Source organism: Myotis davidii, unplaced genomic scaffold (genome assembly GCF_000327345.1).
Source record: "Myotis davidii unplaced genomic scaffold, ASM32734v1 scaffold580, whole genome shotgun sequence".
Classification (NCBI taxonomy): Eukaryota; Metazoa; Chordata; class Mammalia; order Chiroptera; family Vespertilionidae; genus Myotis; species Myotis davidii.
Genome location: NW_006293313.1, coordinates 1216321 through 1237442, shown reverse-complemented (window position 1 = coordinate 1237442; position 21122 = coordinate 1216321). Strand labels below are relative to the sequence as shown.

At 41.1% G+C, this 21122-nt stretch overlaps 1 protein-coding gene across 1 annotated transcript in view; it reads right to left on the bottom strand.

Annotated features, from left to right (window-relative positions):
• The window catches only part of DNM3 (dynamin 3), a 283200-nt gene that overhangs the window by 223228 nt on the left and 38850 nt on the right, over positions 1–21122 (bottom strand). Inside the window, exons 9-10 of the mRNA XM_015566069.1 lie at positions 20545–20596; positions 19680–19709 (exon numbers count right to left, since the gene is read on the bottom strand). Of these exons, the coding sequence (XP_015421555.1) occupies positions 19680–19709; positions 20545–20596 (82 nt within the window). The remainder of the gene's footprint in view (positions 1–19679; positions 19710–20544; positions 20597–21122) is intronic.

The following is a 21122-nucleotide window of genomic DNA, read 5'->3' as shown; positions in this document are numbered from 1 at the left end:
CCGGTCAGGGCAGAGCCTGAAATATTTTAAAAATTACTGAATTACTGAATGACGGTGTCAGTTCCTCAAGAAAGATTAAAATACCTTTATAATCAGAGTTTATATTTATATTGCTATTAAATTTTCTAACTGAAAAAGCAAAGTCAATCCTAAGGAAAATTATGAAATGAATCAATGTTATCATTACTGACCCTTCAAGCCTTTGTCCATACGCTAGTCCTCGCCACCCTTGATTCCCTGTTTCTGCATCTCCCAGGAGCCCATTGTCCTTTTTAATGCTCTATTTACGTTTTCCAGACCCCCATCCAGAACCCCATTGAGGCCCAGGCTATGACAGTTCTCTCCACTGTTCAAAATTACTCCTTCTTCTTACCCTCTGCTTGGGAAAGAAGAAACCAATATTTCTCAAAGTATGGTTTCTATCAGTTATAACCAATGGGATGCTTTCTAGAAATACAGATTCTTGGGTCACTAACAAGTCGAAATGAACCAGAACACGTACATTGAAGCCCAGGAATCTACATTTTAACATGTTCCCAAGGTAATTCGGATTCATAGTGAAGTTTGAAAAACACTGCCTGCATATATACAATCAAAACTTCACTGTCCTTAGAGCAATGATCTTATCTAATTTTTTAATGATCATACATTCGATCTAGGCAGGAGGGAGCTGATAGAGAGGCAGAATATAAAAAGACAAAAGGACACAGAGAAGCCAATCAGGTGAAAAAGACAGATACTATGTAAGTAAGAATGGGGTTCGGAGAACTTAAAATGACCTGGTTTTACTGGTACCACTGAATTCATCTCTCAAAGATGCCCCTCTAGAAAAATGGAATGTTATCATCAAAACATGATATTTATTAAACATCATTTCGCCCAGTGGATATATTCAGTTGAGCTATATGGAAATTATGAGTTACAAATAACAGTTAAAATAAAATTTGTAAAGAATCGACATTAAAATTAATTAGGATATTCTGATTAGTACATTCTATGACGTTACCGTCATTTGCATTGCAACAGGCTTTCTCACATGGAGAGAAAATAAATAAAAGAGGATTACAGCTAGGCACATTGTGAGTGCATGTGGCCAGCATCCTTCAGCGACACCCCTGGAAGAGTGTTCAGTATTGAACACTGTCAGCAAGTAAGCTGCTGTCATTGAAAGTTTAAGATGCTCTGGTCCAATCCCAGCCCTTTGTTTTCCAACAGAGAAGCATCTTTGCCACAAATGAACTTGCTTTTTCTCTGAGGATGACCACCTCAACATAAGAATTAAGAAAAAACAATTCCTAATGTACCTTTTCAGATAAAAATTGAAGGAGAGAGAAATCAAGTTAAACAGTGGGATGAGCCAGGAGAAGGCAGGCATTTAGGAAAAAATGGTCAGGACACAAGAGGTAAGAATGTGAGTGGGGAAAGTAATAGAATAAAACAAAGGAAAAGTTAAGTGAGAAAAGAAGACAAAGATGAATAAAATTTCCAAAGAATGTCAAAGACAGATGGGATGGATTGTAGAATCTCTTCACAGAGAAAGATGTGAAATGCTGATTTCACCTTCAAATGTAAAATCACCACAATAAGTCCATCACCATTCAGTACAATAACCACTTACAGCCTCTTAGTATTTGGATATCACATTCTGTTTTGAATGCCCAAGTGAACAAGAGCAAACAGGCCCATCATAATTACATGACTAGAGGGGACCTTGAGAGCTGAAGGGGCATGATCTTGTGTAAGCCTTGAAACAAACCAATTTTTAAAATTTACTGCCATGAATAACATCCAAGCTTCTTATGCCAAATACAGAAATGTTGAAAGTGAGACCAGCAAGTGGAATAGCCCAGCCCCTTCCTTTAGTGACAAGCCTACTCTGGAGAGTGTGTCCTTGGTAGTTCCGTAAGGGGCCAGGCCTTTCAGGGTTTGCAAAATCGGTATGTTGGGGTAAGTTTGGACCTCAACATCTGGCCAGCACACTGGGTCATAAAATTAATACACAGACAAGAAATAACATGATGAGGAGGGAAAAAAAGAGCATGTGGAAAAGTTCTGGTCCGGCCAAGGCTTCGGGTCTTGAACTTGATCTGTGAGCAGGGCGTTTTGACCTTGGCCTTGCTTATGGGAGACCAGGCAAGTTTTTCTCAGCTCTGAGCCAAATTTTAACGTTGCCGCCTGGGGGGAGTTTGTAAACCACAGACCATGTGATATTTTTATCTTGGTAGATGACAAACGCTTATAGAAAGGCTGTGTCCATGGATGAGCAGCTGCTTCTCTGAAGGTAGTTCACATGCCACAGGGCTGCGTGGGAAAATGCTCAGAGCTGCCTGGGCCCAGCTGGTCATCACCTTGGTGAGCACAGGCAACCTCAGGATAGAGGCTTGTCCTTGAACTGGCTGGCAGAGATCTTCCTAAACAAGAGTTCAACGGTAGGGGAGACCTCAGGAGGGGGAACAAAATTTACTACTTAAAAAAAAATAATAATAGTTTTAATTTACTGCATACTCTGTGCCAGGAACTTTACAGAAGTCAAAGTAAGGCAGCGAAGGTCTGTATCACAGAGCACTCTTGAGGGTCCAGCTGTAATTTATTAGGTCCAGGCCAGAGCCCAGGCCCAGGTAGGGGATAGCAAAGGTGGGATTAGGGGCACTCAGCGCCATTCTGCATCCGGGCCTAGGGCAAGAAGGGAACTGCGGAGACCTAACCTTAACGCATGTGACTTACTTACAACTCAAGGGTCACCATCCTCTCTGGCTCATGTTTTCAAACTGGCTCTGGCTTATATAGGAGGGAGAAAGCTTCCTTAGGAGGCCTAGGCTTCTAAGATCAAGAAGTTATATAACAAGGGGCAGGAAGGGAACACACAGAGGCAAAGGAAAATAAAATAGTGAGGGTTTGAATATGCTACATAGGAGAGAAAGGTAACATAAATAAGACCTATTGACCGGGACTGCCCAGTGCAACGTCCTGAATTTGGAAACAGACAGTGGTGTTTCAAGTATTTTCTCAGATTATCTAGATGGATTCCCCCTTAATGGTCAGCGCATAGTGGCAAAATTCACCTAAGAAGATATTTTCCCCCAAAAATGTAGATGTTCATAGAACAACTAAAAAAAAAATGACAGCCTAGGAGGGCTAAACCCGGGATGGTTTTCTCTGTCTACACCCTCTCCTTCAGATCCCCTGAGTGTTGGCAACAGTCAGTGATGGCAGCAGGGAAAGACGCCCAGGAACATAAATGGTGCCTGGGATAATTGCTGTAAAGACTAGAATGTCCATTTGTCTCATTAAATTCGTTGGTATGGAGCTGGTTCTGGGATTATCTTTTGTGGCCCCCTCTTTGCTTTATTTATAAATTAAAGGAAGGAAAACAAGAGAGTATTCGACTCCAGCAGCCCAAAAGAAACAACCCATTCTATGAGGGTACGGCTGCTGAAGGAACCCCAAATCCACCTGGGCCACAGACCCTCTTTGATGTTCCATAAGTATCTTAGACTTTGCCAACTCCTTTGGGAATGTCATCTTTGGACTTTAACTTCTGAGAACTTCATAGACATTGAGGACATGTCTATTTCATTGACATTTTATTACTGAATGCAAATTAGAATGGATTAATGATATCCTCTGATAGCTGCAGAATCTTTGATAGGCTATGGGAACAATATGACTGGACATTATTTGAAACAAGAAATAAAATAAGAAGCCAACAATTAACCTTGGGTATAGACTGGCCTTACTGGTACAGTGAATTTTACTGGTGTGCTGTTTTGACGCATTTCAGAGTCTCCTCTCCCCTGGTGGTTCTAGGAAGATGCTCAAAGGAGCCACGATTAGCTATGGAGGAGCAGCTTCAAGAAGGAAGTACCAGGACCCAGAGACTCTTGATCTTTTCCTCCACAGGGGGCTGGCCACACCCCTGGTGAACCACTGGCTTAACCATTAAACCCAATGGAATAAAAGATGGAGGAAAGTAAGGCATATTGCCAAGGGGTGGGGACAGAGGGGCACTCCTATTGTTTCCTCATCCATTCCCCCCGGGAAGAGTAAAGTAACTTCTCAGATTGGTAAATCTCAGAGGTTAAGGAAGTGTAGTCCAGGTCCTTTCTCTCCCCGATTCTCTCCCCTCTTCATCTTGGGAGCCAGCCTGCCTATGAGCACGTGCTTAACACAGGAAGGAAGGGCTTCATACCTACAGTTTTGAGGGATACATTTAATTCAGGAAAGTGTTCAAAGGTATTTATCACCTAAAACACTTGATAAGCCGTCAACCAGTATCTACCAATGTCTGTGGGGGACCAGGAAATGTGCCAGGTACCCTATCCCTATGGTAACAATGAGGGCCACCGTAAGTATGCCCTGGCGTGTCTCATCAGTGGGCTGACATGCATAAAAACCGGATACTCGATCTGCTGAACTGACTTTCTGACTGGGGTAAAGAAGCTGTGAAAACAAGCAAGTAAGATGAAGCTTAGCTAATGGGATTTAAATGATAATCAAATTAAGACACAAAATAATCAAATATTTGATGAAATAGTCTTTGGTTTTTAAGACTCTTCAAAATACTACTGTGAGTGAGTTGGCTACGTGACATTTGTACGTTTGGATGTTCTTTTCATGGTTTTAACTTTCTAGGAAGTCAGAGCAGTTTCGTAAGTAAAACAGGCAAAGTCAACGACACAATTTGACTCCATTTCTAGGAATTCAAGGATGAAAACAATAGCTCACATTTACTCAACACTACTCTGAGCCAGGCATTGTGCTAAGAGCTCTGCGTGTGTTATTTATTTTAATCCACAAAATAATCCTTTGAGAAAGACAGCATTTTCCTTATGTGACAGATGAGGAAACTACCATCGGGCTCCTGTTTCACGGCCAAGTCCACCCGTGTAACCCACAGGCCGCCCTCATAGGAGCTGACGCACATCTGCCATTTTGTTCCACTTTGCAAAGGTTTCAGCCTCTCAGCACCTGAATGAAATAAAATCTCTCTGATGGTCTGACCTCCTCAATCCACAATGCACACAAGGATGTTGGCAAGAGTACTGTTTCTAGTAGCTATAGGAAACAACCTAGGTGCCTAACTGGAAAATGGTTAACATGTTATGGTAGAATCCTCTCATCTGTTCAATTAAGCTGAGCAAAAGCACCTAACACATGACATGGAAGTGCTAACACTGGGCAGGAGCTGATTGCTTCCTAGTTGGGTTGCTGGCTGGGTGACACTGGGTAAGTCTCTTGGCCTCAATTTCCTCATATGTCACATGGAATAATAACATAGAACTACTGTATGGATTGTGAGTGGACTTAGATCAGTACCCATTAGTACATAGGGTATTATTTTAGTTATATTTGTTAATGTAAGGATAGAAAAAGACTGTCATATACACCAAAATGTTAACTATGATTGAAAATTAGTGAGAAGATATGAAGTTATATTTATTTCCTCCTTCAATTTTCCTGTATTTCCCTTATTTTCCAATAGTATTCATGCTATTAAAATTATAGGTTGCCATCACATTATTGGCTGCTTAAAACAGCAATTTATTTCTTTTTTACTCCCTCCCTTCCTCCCTCCCTTGGCAATTTCTTGAGATTCTCTTTACTGTGTAATGAACACAGCATGTCAGAAGACTGAGGAAGATTACAAATAACCCAGTAGTGAAATAAATCTATAGCGCAACATCCGCTGGGGAGGTGCCCGCAACCCAGGTACATGCCCTTGACCGGAATCGAACCTGGGACCTTTCAGTCCGCAGACCGACGCTCTATCCACTGAGCCAAACCGGTTTCGGCGAAAGAGGACTATTTTAAATAAGGAACTGCTTTGATTGACTGAAAACATATTCACAGTGTGCAAGAAAAGTGGATTGAAAATAAGGAACCTACATTTACTATTCATATCAAATCCCCTTTTTATTTGAAGACATGGCTGCCAAAAAGATAACTTCCTGTTTTCGCTGTAAAACCCAGCCTTTACCTTAAAACACCAGCATAAGTTTAAATTCTAACCACGTGAATAAAATGTAAGTTAAGCAGAACTCCAAGTTACTGTTTCACAAGAAAACCTCACTTAGGGATGCCACCCCCCCTGCCCCCCCCCCTCACTTTTCTGGGGACTGCTCCAATCTGCAAAAACTACATGTATGGTGTCTCCACCGTCTTCCATTCATTCTGCCCTATCAAAGTGGCTTCCCAAAACATCAGCCCATGCTCACACAATGAGTGCGTTTGCCTGGCCTCTGTGGTGCACTAGGCTATTATATTATCTTGATTCTCAAAACGACTCTTAAGGAATTCCTTCCCTTTTCATTGTTCCCCAGGATTTTCCTGCCTGCCTGTTTACACATTCCTTCTTCCACATGCTCAGCTATTTCTGAAGAGCTCACTAAGAGTGGGCTGTTTATTCTCAGCGTTTACTCACCTAACCCTCTCCAGGGTCCAGGCCATTAACCATGATGAAAATCAGGACCCTACTTTTTCCACTTTTTTCCTGTGTATCTTTTCCATGTGCAGAGCTCCCTTTGAAGTTCATGGGAGCCCTCCATGTGGAAGAGATTCCCAATGATACAAAACAGAGTGAGAGCTAAGCCCATCATCCATTTCTCACGTCCAAGGGCAAAAATACACACACACAAGGGAAGAGATACCACATAATGATCAAGGCCTGAGCAGAATTTGTCTATTCTAAAAATAATTCAGAGGGCTTTCTTTGAGAGAGAAAACAAGCACCTTCGTAAATATTTCTGAGTTCATTTAATAGAAAACTAGAGGCCTGGTGCACGACCTATGTGCACTTGTGTGTGGGGTGGGGGGGCTCCCCTCAACCTGGCCTGCACCCTCTCACAGTCCGGGGAGCCTTTGGGGGATGTCCGACTGCTGCGAAGGTGGGAGAGGCTCCCACCACCGCCACTGCATTTGCCAGCCATGAGCCCAGCTTCTGGCTGAGCAGCACTCCCCCTGTGGAAGCACACTGACCACCAGGGGGCAGCTCCCGCATTGAGCGTCTGCCCGCTGGTGGTCAGTGCGCATCATAGCGACCGGTCATTCCTCCGTTTGGTCAATTTGCATATTAGCCTTTTATTATATAGATGGGTGAGTCATTTATCAGGGTCAGGCAGCACACTGAAACTACAAGGATCAGTCAAAAATAAAAATATTTAAAAAACAAACCAAAACAGGCACAGTTCCTGAACTTCATGGAGCTTATAGACAAATGGGGACGAGACACTAAACAAAGACTCACACAGATCAATGTAAAGTGACAGCTGGATTGCTGCCACCCAGGAGCAGTTCAGTACATTGAGACCTGCCGGGTGGAAGAAGAGGTGCCGGCAGACTCTAACACTGCACTGAAATCGGAAGGGTCTGCAATGGGAGATGGAATGCACAGCACAGAAAGCAAGAGTGAGCCTCATACAAGACAACCTGGGAGGGGAGGACAACCATGCTCGGCCGTGTAATTTATGTGGAGAAATTGGGTCTTTATCCTGAGAGGATGGAAAGCCTTTGAAGTGCTTAAAGTGGGGCAGTGACCTAAGATTGGCATCAGGACAAGTTCCTTCTTGCTCTGGTCCGATGAAGGGATTACAGAGAAGGGAAAGGAGGCAGGAGAACAGACACAATCTTAAGTCACAGACAATGGTAACTTAGGAGTGGTGGAAATTGATGTTTGGTGGAGTGGACATATTTGAGGAATATTTAGGAAGGAAACTATTATGACAATGATAAATTGGAAAATGGAAGATGAAGGGGAATGAGGTGTCCAGGATGACGCCCAAGGATTAATTTCTGAGGCTGGACAGGCTGTGGAGGCAAATTTTCTGAGAGAGAGTAGGAGGACGAAGGTGAGGGAGGGGATAAGTAATGAGTTCTGTCTGGACATGAAAAAAGAGGTGAACATGTAAAATAAACCACCGTCTACGGAGAAGTCTCAATCAGATACACAGATTTCTGAATTGCTGACTACAGGAGTAACGGAAGCCCTAGGTATGAAAAAATAACAAAGTGAGAGTTAGAGTGGGAAGAGAGGAGGACCTAGGACTGCATCTTAAGGAAAACCAGCAGGTAATGGCTGGATGGAGAGGATGAACCTGCAAAGGAGAGAGAGAGTAGCTAGAAGGGTGGGACAAAAATAGAATACAGCATCCACAGAAGTCACCAGAAGAGACTTTTCATGGGAGAGCTGAAAATGTCTAATGCCACTGTGAGGGAAAGCAGGACTTCAAGTCAAAATTATTCCCTGGTTTGGGTAACATGGAGGTTGTTGAAGAAATAATATTCAAAACATTTGACAACTAGTATGGCAGCAGCCTGACCAGTTGGAAGAGGTGTGGGACTCAGCGCTTGAGCAGGGTACAGGAGGCCCCCTTCTGGACCAAACCTTGCCTTTAACTTCTGGATAAAGGGGAGGTTTTTGTCGGCGAGAGAGTTCTGAGAGAAGGTCCAGCAACTGGGGAAGCAGCCAGTTGTAACTGGCATGAGAACATTCAATGTCTAAATGACCACTGTGGCTCTGCTAATATGTGCTGGCTGCACAACCTTGCCAGGCATCATTTCTGTGGCTCAATGGAGAGGGGAAGCAGCCAGATTGGAATGGGTGGGTGACAGACTTGAAGGTCTCCCATGCAATTCTGATTTCAAATGATGACTCAGTACCTTCACAGCATCATCTTGATGCAAATACAAAACAAAACTAAGACTTGGCCAATGAAGAAAGCATATCTTAAACAGAACCCATTTTAAAGAAGTTCCTAGAGCCCAGCCAGTGTTGCTCAGTGGTTGAGTGTCAACCTATGAACCAGGAGGTCACAGTTTGATTCCTGGTTGGGGCACATGCCCCGGTTGTGGGCTCGATCCCTGGTGTGGGATGTGCAGGAGGCAGCCGATTAATGATTCTCTCTTATCATTGATGTTTCTCTCTCTCTCTCTCTCCCTCTTCCTTCCTCTCTGAAATCAATACATGTATATATTTAATTTAATTTTTTTAAAGATGTTTCAGGCACGGGAAGAAGCACATTAAAAGTCCCAACAGGGAAAGACCATGGAGGCACTGCCTGAAGGTCACCATGGCTAGCCCATAGAATTCAGGAGTGTAAGCGACAAGGAGCAGGAGACAGGCAGGGAATGGATAAAAGGTGGCAACATTTGGACTTTGTCCTAAAGCCGTGGTTGGCAAACTGTGGCTCGCGAGCCACATGCAGCTCTTTGGCCCCTTGAGTGTGGCTCTTGCACAAAATACCACGTGCGGGCGCGCACGTACAGTGCAATTGAAACTTCGTGGCCCATGCGCAGAAGTCAGTATTTTGTGGAAGAGCCAGTATTTTGTGGAAGAGCCACACTCAAGGGGCCAAAGAGCCGCATGTGGCTAGTGAGCCGTGGGTTGCCGAGCCGCAGTTTGCCAACCACTGTCCTAAAGGGAAAGAAGTACTTTTGAGGGTTGTCAGTAAGCAAGGGAGTGATGTGTCCAGATTTTTATTTTGTCTGCACCAAAACAAAAGAAAATTCTATGAGATTTTACTGGTTTGGAATTTCAGTATAAGGTTTTAGGAGAGAGTGTTGGGCTCTGGTTAAGGTAAGTATTTTAATTATTGGTGGACGTTAATTACCCATGTTCTCACTGGCCTCCCCAATCATGGCTAATTGTAACTCAGGATGCTCTGTGAGGTAACTTAATAGAGTGAGGTATGTAGTGGATGAAACCCCGATTCCCATTGAAAACAGAAGAATGTAGAAGTCACAGGCATTCCTATTTCTGATGGGAAACGGAGAGGCCCTGGTTAATATCAGTCATCCAGAGCAGCTATTTTGCTTAACCTCGTAAACTAGCTGCAGATGTTGGCTCACGCAGCAAGGCCTTGCATCTGTAATTTTAAAATTGTCTCATATTTCTAAAACCTGGCTCCGTATGCACCGGAAAACAGTGACATGAATTATGTAGCTCGGGAAGAGAAGCACGAGAAATGTCAGGAGTGATAGGAGATAATATTCACAGCCGTGGTCAAGCTCTGAGCACAGGATGAGTGAAGGATGACATGGTTCCTTCCTTCAGGACATGGGTCCTGCCACCAGGCATCAGAATGTACCAAACGAGAGGAAATCATTTATAGATAGTTGAGTTCTCAAAAACAAGTCCCTCTTATCCCTTCCCCCTCCTCCACTTCGCAGCAGGTCAACAGGAAGACCAGAGTTGCTGGGGAAGGAAAAGATTTTTGAAGAGACAAAAAAACACTGAAAACACAAACCGGCGCTAAAAATGTCTTACCTTAATTAAGAAGATCATGTTTAGTAGACTGGGGCAGGAAACAATAAAATGACTTGCATTTCAACTAATGTTTTAGTTATGATAGTGCTTTCTCATTAAAAAAACACTTATAAACAGTCAATAGAAACTCAACTTGAAACTTAGAAAAGGGGCAGAGGTCATAGGACCCCATAGATAAAGAATTCATAGGATACTGCAAACAAAGAATAAATCAAAGGCACTGGAAATGAAATGATGATGATGATGACTGAGTTTCATGCGCGTATTTGTCAGGCTCATTTGTATTTATGTGCACCGTTTCCAAGTAATGCTCCATCCAGACAATATAAATGGCAGCACATAGAATAATCCTCCCAAGGGGGGCATCTGTCACAGGCTCAGAGTGTAAATAACCTCACCAGGAGTCAGGACGAACACTCCAGCCAACTGTTTGGTGAGGCAAGAGCACAGTGCAAAGCTTCAAGGAATGCAGGCTCAATTAGGAAACCAGGACACTCATTTCCTGGAGAGGGAACATTCATCCCGGTGAATTCAGCCCATGAGAATTCCCTGAGGTGAGGGATGGATTAGTTGCTGAGTCAAAGAGATTTCATAGTCACTTTGGGGGTAAGACATTTTAGTCCTTCATTTACCTAAAGCTCTACATGTTTACACTTTGTTCAAGAGATCACCTCTGATAAGTTTTACTTATTTTCTGCACCAAGATAATTAGCAAATATATACTGCTAGGCAAATAAACCACACTGGTCTTTCCAGGTCTTTCCACAGTAATCTTTCTAAATAAACCACATTGGTCTTTTCATATAAATCTGAGACCAGCATTAACTCTTTCAAGCTACTAGAATTGCTGCAAGTGAATCACAAGAACAATAGATAGTATTAAAAATCATTGTTAATCCTCGTGGGTGAGAAAATGTTGGTGTGGACATAAAAGCAGAATGACCTTTTGCTTAGGAAATGAAACTGAAGTATTTAGAGATGAGCAGTTCATGATGCCTGCAACTTACTTTCAAATAGTATATGTACACACAAACAAACTGGGGGGTGCGTACATGGCCTTTCACAGAACTAGGCTTCCAGCTCTTTGCTATGTTTGACAATCCTATATAATAAAAGGCTGATATGTAAATTGTCCCCACAGGCGGGAGCTCAACCGACCAGGAGTTAGACGTGTGCTGACCACAAGAGGGCAGAATGGCACATAGCTGCAGTAGGCAGCTGGGGGAAGGGAGGCCCTGCTAGGCAGCCAGCAGCTGCTAGGGACCCTGCCCATGCATAAATTTCATGCACTGGGCCTCTAGTTTTTATAATAAAAGTTGAGGTAAAACCCCAACCCCATCACTTATTATGGAACAACTATGAGAAAGTCACGTTAAGACTGTGACTCTCCATTTTTCATCCATCAAATTGGGGATAACTTCATAAAGCTCTTGGAAATATCCAATGAGACAATCTATGTACAAATCTCGGTTTTAATATGAGCCCCCCCCCCCCACACACACACACACAGAGCACTTAATAAATGCTAACTATTAGCATCGTTAGAAAACAGGAAACTGGAATACCCCTTACTCTAAAAAATAAAGAGAAAAAAAGACATATGCCATGTTGGTGCTCAAAATTGGTCTGGCCTTTGAATAATACAAGATACAGATGAGAAACCAACTTGTGCTATTAAGCCTACGTTCGCTTACTTTATGTAAAGATGAAATTTCAATATTTAAAAAATTACAATCTTCTTGTGCCATACAAACCACAGAAGCTATGAGAGACCTGCTCATATTGAAGTGTCTGGAACGAGAAGAAAAGAGGTGGCTACATGAAATGGTGACAGACTTATGACAAATAGAATTTTGCATGGACATGTAAGGCTCCTATCTGGAAAATCTATGACCTATGATTAGAAGATAAATACCTTTTTCAGGGGGGGAAAAAGATTGTTCTCAAATGGGAGTATCTTATTACAAAACATAATTTTTAAAAATTATAATAAAATGGCCCAGCAATTTACACTAATGCCAGGATTAATGTTCTGACATTTAGGTCCCCTGACAATGAGACTCAAGATAAACCAAAGAGTCTGGCGTAATATCGAGAATGGAGCTCACAGGGCTCATCACCAGATTCTCGCCCCCACCCCACCCCTGGTTTCTCCCCTAACTGACACGATCAACATGAGCTCTCTTTTCTATAAATATATATCTCAGAACACTTTTCGATGAAATAGCTTAAGAATGTCAAGATGTCTCCATATTTTGAGGATCGTGGGCTAAACACTGACTCACTCAGGAAAAGTTCTGTAATGTTACTGCACTGAATGTGAAGAGATTCACGCTTTAGGGACAGAAACTATAATTTGCCTTGGTCACGGTGAATTGGGGACATACTTATGTGTTGGGTGGATTTGGTTTCAATATGGAGAGCAATGGGCAAAAACAACAAAAGAGCACTATTGGAAACACTTACAAGAATTGATTGGCTCCTGTTAACTTTTGTTTTCACTGTGATAGTGAACCAGGGACAGCCTTTCAAAAGGACCTTCTGGTATAGGACGGGGACAGCATCACTAACGAGAGATTCTAGGGCACCTTTGTAGGCTGTGAGGTTTTATTATTTGTCCTTTGCTAAACCCTTAATTTGATGAATTGAAAGGACTGGGGTCTCTCAGTATTAACAAATAAATTAGCTTCTCTACTCTGGAGTCTTAGCATATGAACTGGGAGGGAGACTTAGTCCAACAGCTGAAAGCCATTTGGTTTGTCTTTACATTCCACATGGTAACTACACTGAGTTCCACCATCTTCTTAAGGCTCCCCTGTAACTCTCACTCCCCTGGCTCTCAACAAACAGCCCAGCCTCCTGCTTTCTCAAGCAAATTGAGATCATCAGGAATGAGGCATACAATAGTCTTTTTCCCTCACTGTCTGTGACATTTCTCTGTCAGTAGAAATTTTAATAGTATTGCATAGTCAGTCATTTTATTTTTCATTTATTCATTTATAAATATGTTTATGTATCTTTATGAAGAATGACTTTAGTTCATAAGCAAAATATACTAATTAATATACTAATAAGAGGAAAACTTATTCAATGGCAAAAGAACCAACCCCCTAATGGCCAAATATGCCTCATACTAGAGAACCAAGGATGGTTAGTACATCTATCAATATATATATAATACATTACATAATTTGTTCATAATGAAAGAATGACCATCTCAATAAAATTCACTACTGTGGATTCATATACTTGCATATATCATTGGGTCTATAACTGGTTCAGCTGTTTTGGAAAAACTAGAGCACAAATTCCTTAGGGAGATCATTAAATAACTATGGAATGTACAATACCATGCACCAGCAAAATAAGTTTTTTGTCATCTTTGGTCTGTGTACTTACATGGAACGATCTCCAAGACACATCATTAAATGGATTAAATAAGTTCAACTTTCAATACATTTACTGAGCATCTACTATTCACCAGGTTCTAGATGTTACAGATACATCAGTGAATAAGAGAGACAAAATTCTTTGCCTTTGTAGAGCTTATAGCTATTGTGTAGAATGTGTAAAATATATGACCACTTGTATTTTTAAAAATCTCAAACTATGTGTCTGTCTGTGTGTACATATGTGTACCTATGTTTGGGTGTGCATGCATACATATTCTGAAATGATAACAGCAGCTATACCTATAGAGGTGATTCGAATTTGGTAGGAAAATTTTAGGATGTTGTGCTGTGCTGATTTCTGAAACTTGTAGGTAGTCCTAAGAAAAAGAGACTAGTGACTACTAACACTAGTTTACAGAAAGTAGGGAGGAAAGAAACCCTGTTTTGAATTTTTTTTAAATAAAGATCTTTTCTGCTTGCAGACTATAATTCAAGAAGGTTGTCTGGAGATTATAGGTTTTAGAAATCTCACACTCCAATCTACAGTAAACGCAATAGAAGACACACTGTTGGGAAACAAAACAGACAATAAGGCTGGGCCAAGGAATAAGTCATATGTGCCTCCCTTCCTTGATTCTTATAGCTAAAGAAGTAAATTATCAGTCAACATATCCTGGCCACTCATTTTCAGCTGCCCATGCCTTCTAAAGACTAACAATGTTCCACGAAAGTCTATAGTTCTCACTTGTTTGCCCTCCTCCAGCATCTGTTTCTGCTTGTTCCAGTAACATCTCTGATGCTTGGGTGTCATCCCCTGGCCTCTTAAACCTTGGGATACAACATCTCACTCACCAACTTCAACCTCCAACCCTACCACCTCTTTGCCTTAATCCTGGTATGTATTTCTCTAATTTCAGTAAAACTCCCAGCGCCCTGACTTTCCCACTTCCTTCCCATTTTCAGTCAACATTATCTTTTGTATTTCCTTGTCCCTGGGCGCAAGCTCAGATTATATTCCTGTTTCCCTTCAGGTAGGTGGAGCCAAATGACTAAGTGAAGACCAACGGAATGGAAATGAAAATGTCATTGCTAGGCTTGTTCTTGAAAATCTCTCTCCCTCATGCTTCTTTCTCTTTCTTATTTGCTAGAAAAATGAAGAGAATTCCAAAGACCATGCATGACTGACCGTGTGAAGCAGGGCTGTTCCCATTTCAATGACCTTCATGGGATTGTTACTGCAGGTTGAATTAAATTGATGTTATAGTAAACTACTGAAATTCTTGGGTTGTTTGTTACTTGCTTGGCCTGTCCTGATGAATACATCAATCAAAAGCATTCATATTAGATGACATAATCTTTTATTTCAACCTATCTCTCTTTAAAACTTTAACTCATCTGCTCTCCTGACCGTACATGCTGCCTCCCTAAAAAGACCCCAGCTCAGGACATCAATTTCTTGGTCTGCTTTCTCTGCTTCTTGCTACCTTCTAGCTGTGGAGTAGAAGAGCAATTCACAAGAGCAAGAGGACTGATACTACTTTAGTCCCCAATACTGCACAGAACCTTCTACCAGCCCAACTATTAAACAACTTCCCCAAAGTTTCTGGACTCTTTGGAAACACTTAATACTATCGTACCTTTCCCTGGAAATAACCTTCAAGACCTTGAAATGTTCTCTTCCCTTGGTTTTCATTCTACTACTCTCCAAGTTTTCCTACTTATCAGTTCCTAGACTAATTTTAAGTTCCTCATTCGTCTGGACTCTTCTTTCTACATCATTCCTTCTATATGCTCATCCTCTGTAGGTAATTTCATGGCTTCAGCTACCAAGTATACATTGAAAACTATAAAACTTCTATCTCCAGTGTAGACAAGTCTTCAACCTCAAACTCTACTGATGTCACTAACAGGCACAAAAAATATATCCCAGACTGCAATCACCACCTTCTTCTCCCTTTGCCACTGAAATCTGCTCCTCCTACTTCTGCACTCCCAACAGTGGATCCCTTAGCCATAGCCTGGGAGGATGATTTAATATCCCCAAAAGGATTTCTAACTCTTTCTACCTGCTAACCGTTCCTAAATGTTCCTTCTCCTACATACCTCCCACTATTAACATTTGTATTTTCTTAACGAAATTACCTCAAAAACCTCTTCAAAAATTTCCATCTCTCTAGTTTTATTTCTCCAAACCATTCCTTATGGCTGACACACAGACCTTTCTAACATACAAATCAGATGGTAACCCTTCTTTATTGGAAATCCTTCAGTGGCTTCCTACTACCTTTGGAATAGGTTCTGTGTCTTCTAAACTCTATACATTTTTATACAACTTCCCAGTGGACTTTTATTTCAATCTCCCACAGTGATTCATACTCAACAAATACCCTTCTGATTCCAAAACTGAATTTTTCACTATGTTCCTTTCTCCATTAAGAGCACCACCATCTCACCTGTACTTAAATCATATATCTGAACAGCATTGCTAATGATCCCCAGATGTCTCCCCAACACTCATCTCATCACACCTCCTTTGGATTTTTCCTATTTAGTTCTCCCAAACTCATGAGCTTGTCCTTGAATCCAGTATAGATAGCCTGGCCCAGATCACCATAATCTCTTGTCAGCAACAGCCTCCTGATTAGTCTTCTTTTTCTAACCTTGTTCTGCCTTCAGAACTTTCTCCACACTATAAGCAGGAGTTTTCTAAAACGTTAATATGATCATGCCTAAAACCTTACAATGATATTCAACTGCTTTAAGCATCATAAAAAAAATATCATTAATGGAGCTTAGGTCCTAGTGAAGAAAGATAAAAAACTTCCCCTCAGCCAGCTTTCCCACGGTCCTGGATGATAGTTGTTATTATATTTTAGTTGTAAATTTGATGTGGTTGTGGGAGGCAGCAAGTACAAGTGTTTACCTAGGCCGCCATCTTGGTTCTCTTCCTGTTTGTAGTTTTTTATAGTTCTGTTTCATATCTAGATCACTGCTATCAATTCAAAATCCTATATAATAAAAGCTCAGCGACCGGACGGCGGAATGACCAGAACAACCTGTCGACCAGTTGCTATGACATGCACTGACCACCAGAAGGCAGATGCTCCAACTGGTAGATTAGCTTGCTGCTGGGGTCCAGCCGATCAGGACTGAGTGAGTCAGGCCAGACACACCCTGGAGCCCTCCCATGGACCCTCCACAGCTGGCCAACTTCCCTCCTCAGCCCCAATCGTGCACCAGTGGGGTCCCTCGGCCTAGCTGTGCCCTCTCGCACCCTGGGATCCCTCGGGGGATGTTGGAGCTGATTTCGGCCCAATGGTGGAACGACCAGGCACTATGACGCGCACTGAACACCAGGGGGCAGATGCTCAATGCAGGAGCTGCCCCCTGGTGGTCAGTATGCTCCCACAGGAGGAGCACCACTTAGCCAGAAGCTGGGCTCATGGCTGGCGAGTGCAGTGGCCGTGGCAGGAGCCGCTCCCGCCTCCAAGGCAGCGCTAACTGATGGTTCCTGAACTGTGAGAGGGCGCAGGCTAGGCTGAGGGACCCTCCCCACCTGAGTGCACAAATTTTGTGCCTAAGATGATAGTAAGACACTGGGGAGGGGTGTGTGATTTTAGTTCCAATGGTCAGGGCCAACCTCTCGCAGAAGTGATGTTTCAGTGAGACCTGGAGGATCAGAAAGAATTAGCCTTGAAGAAGGAAGCAGTCTTCAGTTTTCTTACTTACCATCATCCTCACTGGGCTGTGAGCGCCCTGAGGACAAGGCTGTGACTTAGTCATCACTGGCTTAAACACCTACCACAGTTTTTATCACTCAGAGTGTTTCGAATACATGTTTGATGAATGAAGGGATGAATGAAATTAAATTTAAATTTACATTTTTGATCAGTCCAACCTGAAGCTAATTGTGTACTCATAAATTTCTGTACATTTGCAGACATCACCTTATAAAAGTTGTAAGCAAATTCCTAGGTAGAGAAAAGCAATTGGAATTTAGACTTTAAAGAGGAGTTTTGCTTTCCTTAAACCCCTCTAACATATTTCAGTATAGATCCTGCATAGCAATTCTTCCAACCCAGAGCCTGAAATGCATATTGGAATGGATGAACCACTTGCTGGGATCCTGCAGAATTTTCAGCCCACCAACCACAAAAGTCTGCATCAGTCAGCAGGCTGGGCTCCATGGCTCCCTGGCTTTGAGCTTCTTGACTGATAAACTGTATTAATACAAACCCAAATCAGCATCAGATATTCAAATTCAAAAGGAAAATGTTTTCAAGTCATTATGATTCATTTCTACTAAGAAGGAAAAAAATAAAGGATTCCTAAACTATATTATATTGCTTTTAATTACTGGATTTTACTCTGAAAAATAAGACATTCAGGTTCATAATCCATTACATGCAAAAAAAAAAAAGTTTTTTTAAACAAATTTAGCAGCAAAACCTGACAACATGAAAGTATTTCTATGTCTCATTTAATCTATCTGGTGTGACTATTCATTTGTCTCACTACAGAAAAATAATGTGTTTAATTACAGGGTGCTATCTCTGACCCCACAGAAATATGTATTGCTTTTCTAAAATAAAATAAAAAAAAATCTGACTTTCAAGGCACAACTGGACCCAAGAGGTTGGGATAAAGTACCTGTATCCTATGTTAACAGTCCCCCCAATTCTATTATCTTTGGATTTATAAAACTTTCAAAATGTATGGGTTTGGAAATATTCAGCAAAAGTCAAGTCATAAAAACACGTTAGCATGATTTGAACATTTGGAAGTAATATAATTGGTAACTGGTTCAGAGTTTCCTTTCAGATCTGATTTAGAGTATGCATTTATGCCACTGTATCATTGCTTTCCCAATAAGTATGTACTTCCATGAGGAAAGTTTTATAGGCAAATGCTTTTTCTGCGCATTGCAATCTTTGGAATAATGTGTCATGGCTTCTAATTTCCAGTGTTTCATTGTTCTCGTCTTATAACTTTTATTATTTTCTTATACTTTATGTGTTTTCTCCCAAAAGTTTGAACAAGTAGCACCTACCTGCTGGGAGCAAGGTGTCTGGTCTTTACAGGTCACAAACCCAGGACCCAGCTGCAAACCTCATTGTGTATATTACATCAGATCCTCCCATTCACCCTGCAGAAATCTTTTCTATTCTTCCCATCACGTAACTGAGCAAACTCAGGCTCACTTTGTCCAAGGCCATCTGGCTACTAAGTGACGGGTCATAATTTGAAGCAAGGGATGTCTAGCTCCAAAGTCCTTTTCTTCCAAAGCAACATGGAGCAAATAACTGGCCCATGCTCCCATCTCATCCTCCACTGTGCGTAGTTGGAAGGAAGGAAGACTTTAGGGCTGCTTCAGCCATGGTAGAAATGAGAGTAGAATCATTCCCCCAAAAATGATTGTTAGAATTTGACAGAATCTTTACACTTTCATAAAATGAAGATAGAGTATCTAGTTTTAAAAGATTCAACTGTAAAGCAATATAAAATTGCAATCAATGTAAATTTGGTTTTGTTTTAAAAAAATGCAAATAATTGGAATTTGGGGAGGTTTATCAGCAAATATAACAAATCAGATGTTCAATATTCACCCACCTTGTAGGAGCGTCATCAACATTTATTGGAAATAGTATTATACAAAGGCTTACACCATATAACAACATGGCATAAAAGGACAGAGATGGAGATCATTAATGATTTTAATTATTTTTAAGGCCCATTAAAGTTAGAGAAATACCAAAGCATCCACAATGTTAAGGGTTTATTATTACAGCATTTTAGAGTTTACTAGTTCATACCTTTCAATCACAGCAAGTTATTAGCAGTGAAGGGATGAACCCTCTTAAGAGGATTTTTGTTTTAATGATAGGGTGTTATGGACAAGACAACCTAGGTTTAAAAAAAAAAATTAGTAGCAAGCGCTAGTTGAGTTAATCAGTTAAAGACAAAACTGTGCCCATGGGAAGCTAAATGAAAAAGCAACAGTAAAGCTTACAGAACTTAGCTCGTACAATTTGCCTTGAAGGCGGAAGATTGGTTCCCTGAAATAGCAAAGAATTATATGCTTTAGTTCAGGAAAAAAGTTTTTAAAATAAAGTCTGTTATTACCTCTTCTCCTTTCAAAACAATGGAAAAAAATCTAGAGCAGAGGTTTCAATTTGTTCAATAATTGTACCTCTGCATTAAAAAAAAAAGCACTATAAAGTCATCATTGTTTTGACTTGAAAAGAAATAACAATGCAAATATTCATTATCACATAAAACATAAAAGCAGCAGCAAACTATCGGAGTTAATGCAATCTCTGTAGAGCGCTATTAGAGACAGTGGTTCAGCCCAAAACGCAAAACTCAAAAGATCAGATCTTCTGAGGAATTAACATCTTTATTAACCAACAGGAATTGGGTGTGGCAGCAGGGAAATGCAACAACTGCCTTCTCCATGAGCTGTCCCTTCACTGTTATCAAGCTGTGCAAACGTGTGAACTAGTCAGCAGCATCAGAAAGCTCATGCAACTATTCACCATATTTTAACCTTAAACTGACTCACAGACTTGTTGTTAAATCAAACTTACTGGTAATGTAAGCAAGCAAAGTAGGATATAAGGAGTCAAATTTGAAAAACAGAGCAAATAGCAGAGAAGTTATTTAAAATAAATCAATAGGGTTAACTGCATCGTGTAGCAAAATAATGAGAAGAAAAGAGAAACCCAAACAATTCGCTCTAAAAACTTTAAAAGCCAAAACAAAACAAAACCGAAAGCTGCATTTCCAACAAAATTTGCGCAGGATTAATTTGCATTTTTTAATAGTCAATCAAGCAATTTAGTTCAAACTTACTGGGGCATGCATGCACTAATTCTTTTAGGCAATTCCTACCTGATTTCCAATTGTGTTTTTCTTGTGAACCTGACTGCTCCTCTGCTGAGCACTGAGAAAAGCAAAGGAGAGCAGCACTGAAGAAACGTGTAAGATTTTTTTTTTCTGAACAAGTAACAGATACTAAAATATATACAGGCTTTAAAAAAAATGTATCAACAACTTAGGCAGAGCTAATATACCAAAAATTCAGGACACTATTCTGAAGCAAAACCAACTCAGTGGAACTCTTAGTCCCAATTAACAGTCACAAACCAAAAACATAGTAACACCACAGGAAGCATCGCTGCACTGCTGCATCAATAATAATAGGAGTTAAGGCAAGTATTCGGGACGCCCCGCAGGTGTGCAGAGTAGATGTACTGAAAATGAACAGTTAGTAGTTATTAAGTATATGCCATGTTCCAAGCGCTTTACAGATATTAGTGATTTTAACTAATTTTACCCTGTGAAGTAGTTACTATTATTATTTTCGTTTTACAGATGGGGAGACTGAGTCCCAGAGTAGCTAAATGGATTTCCCAAAGTTACTCAGCTAGTAAGTAGTTGGCCTCCAGATCCCAAACTCTGTGACATTT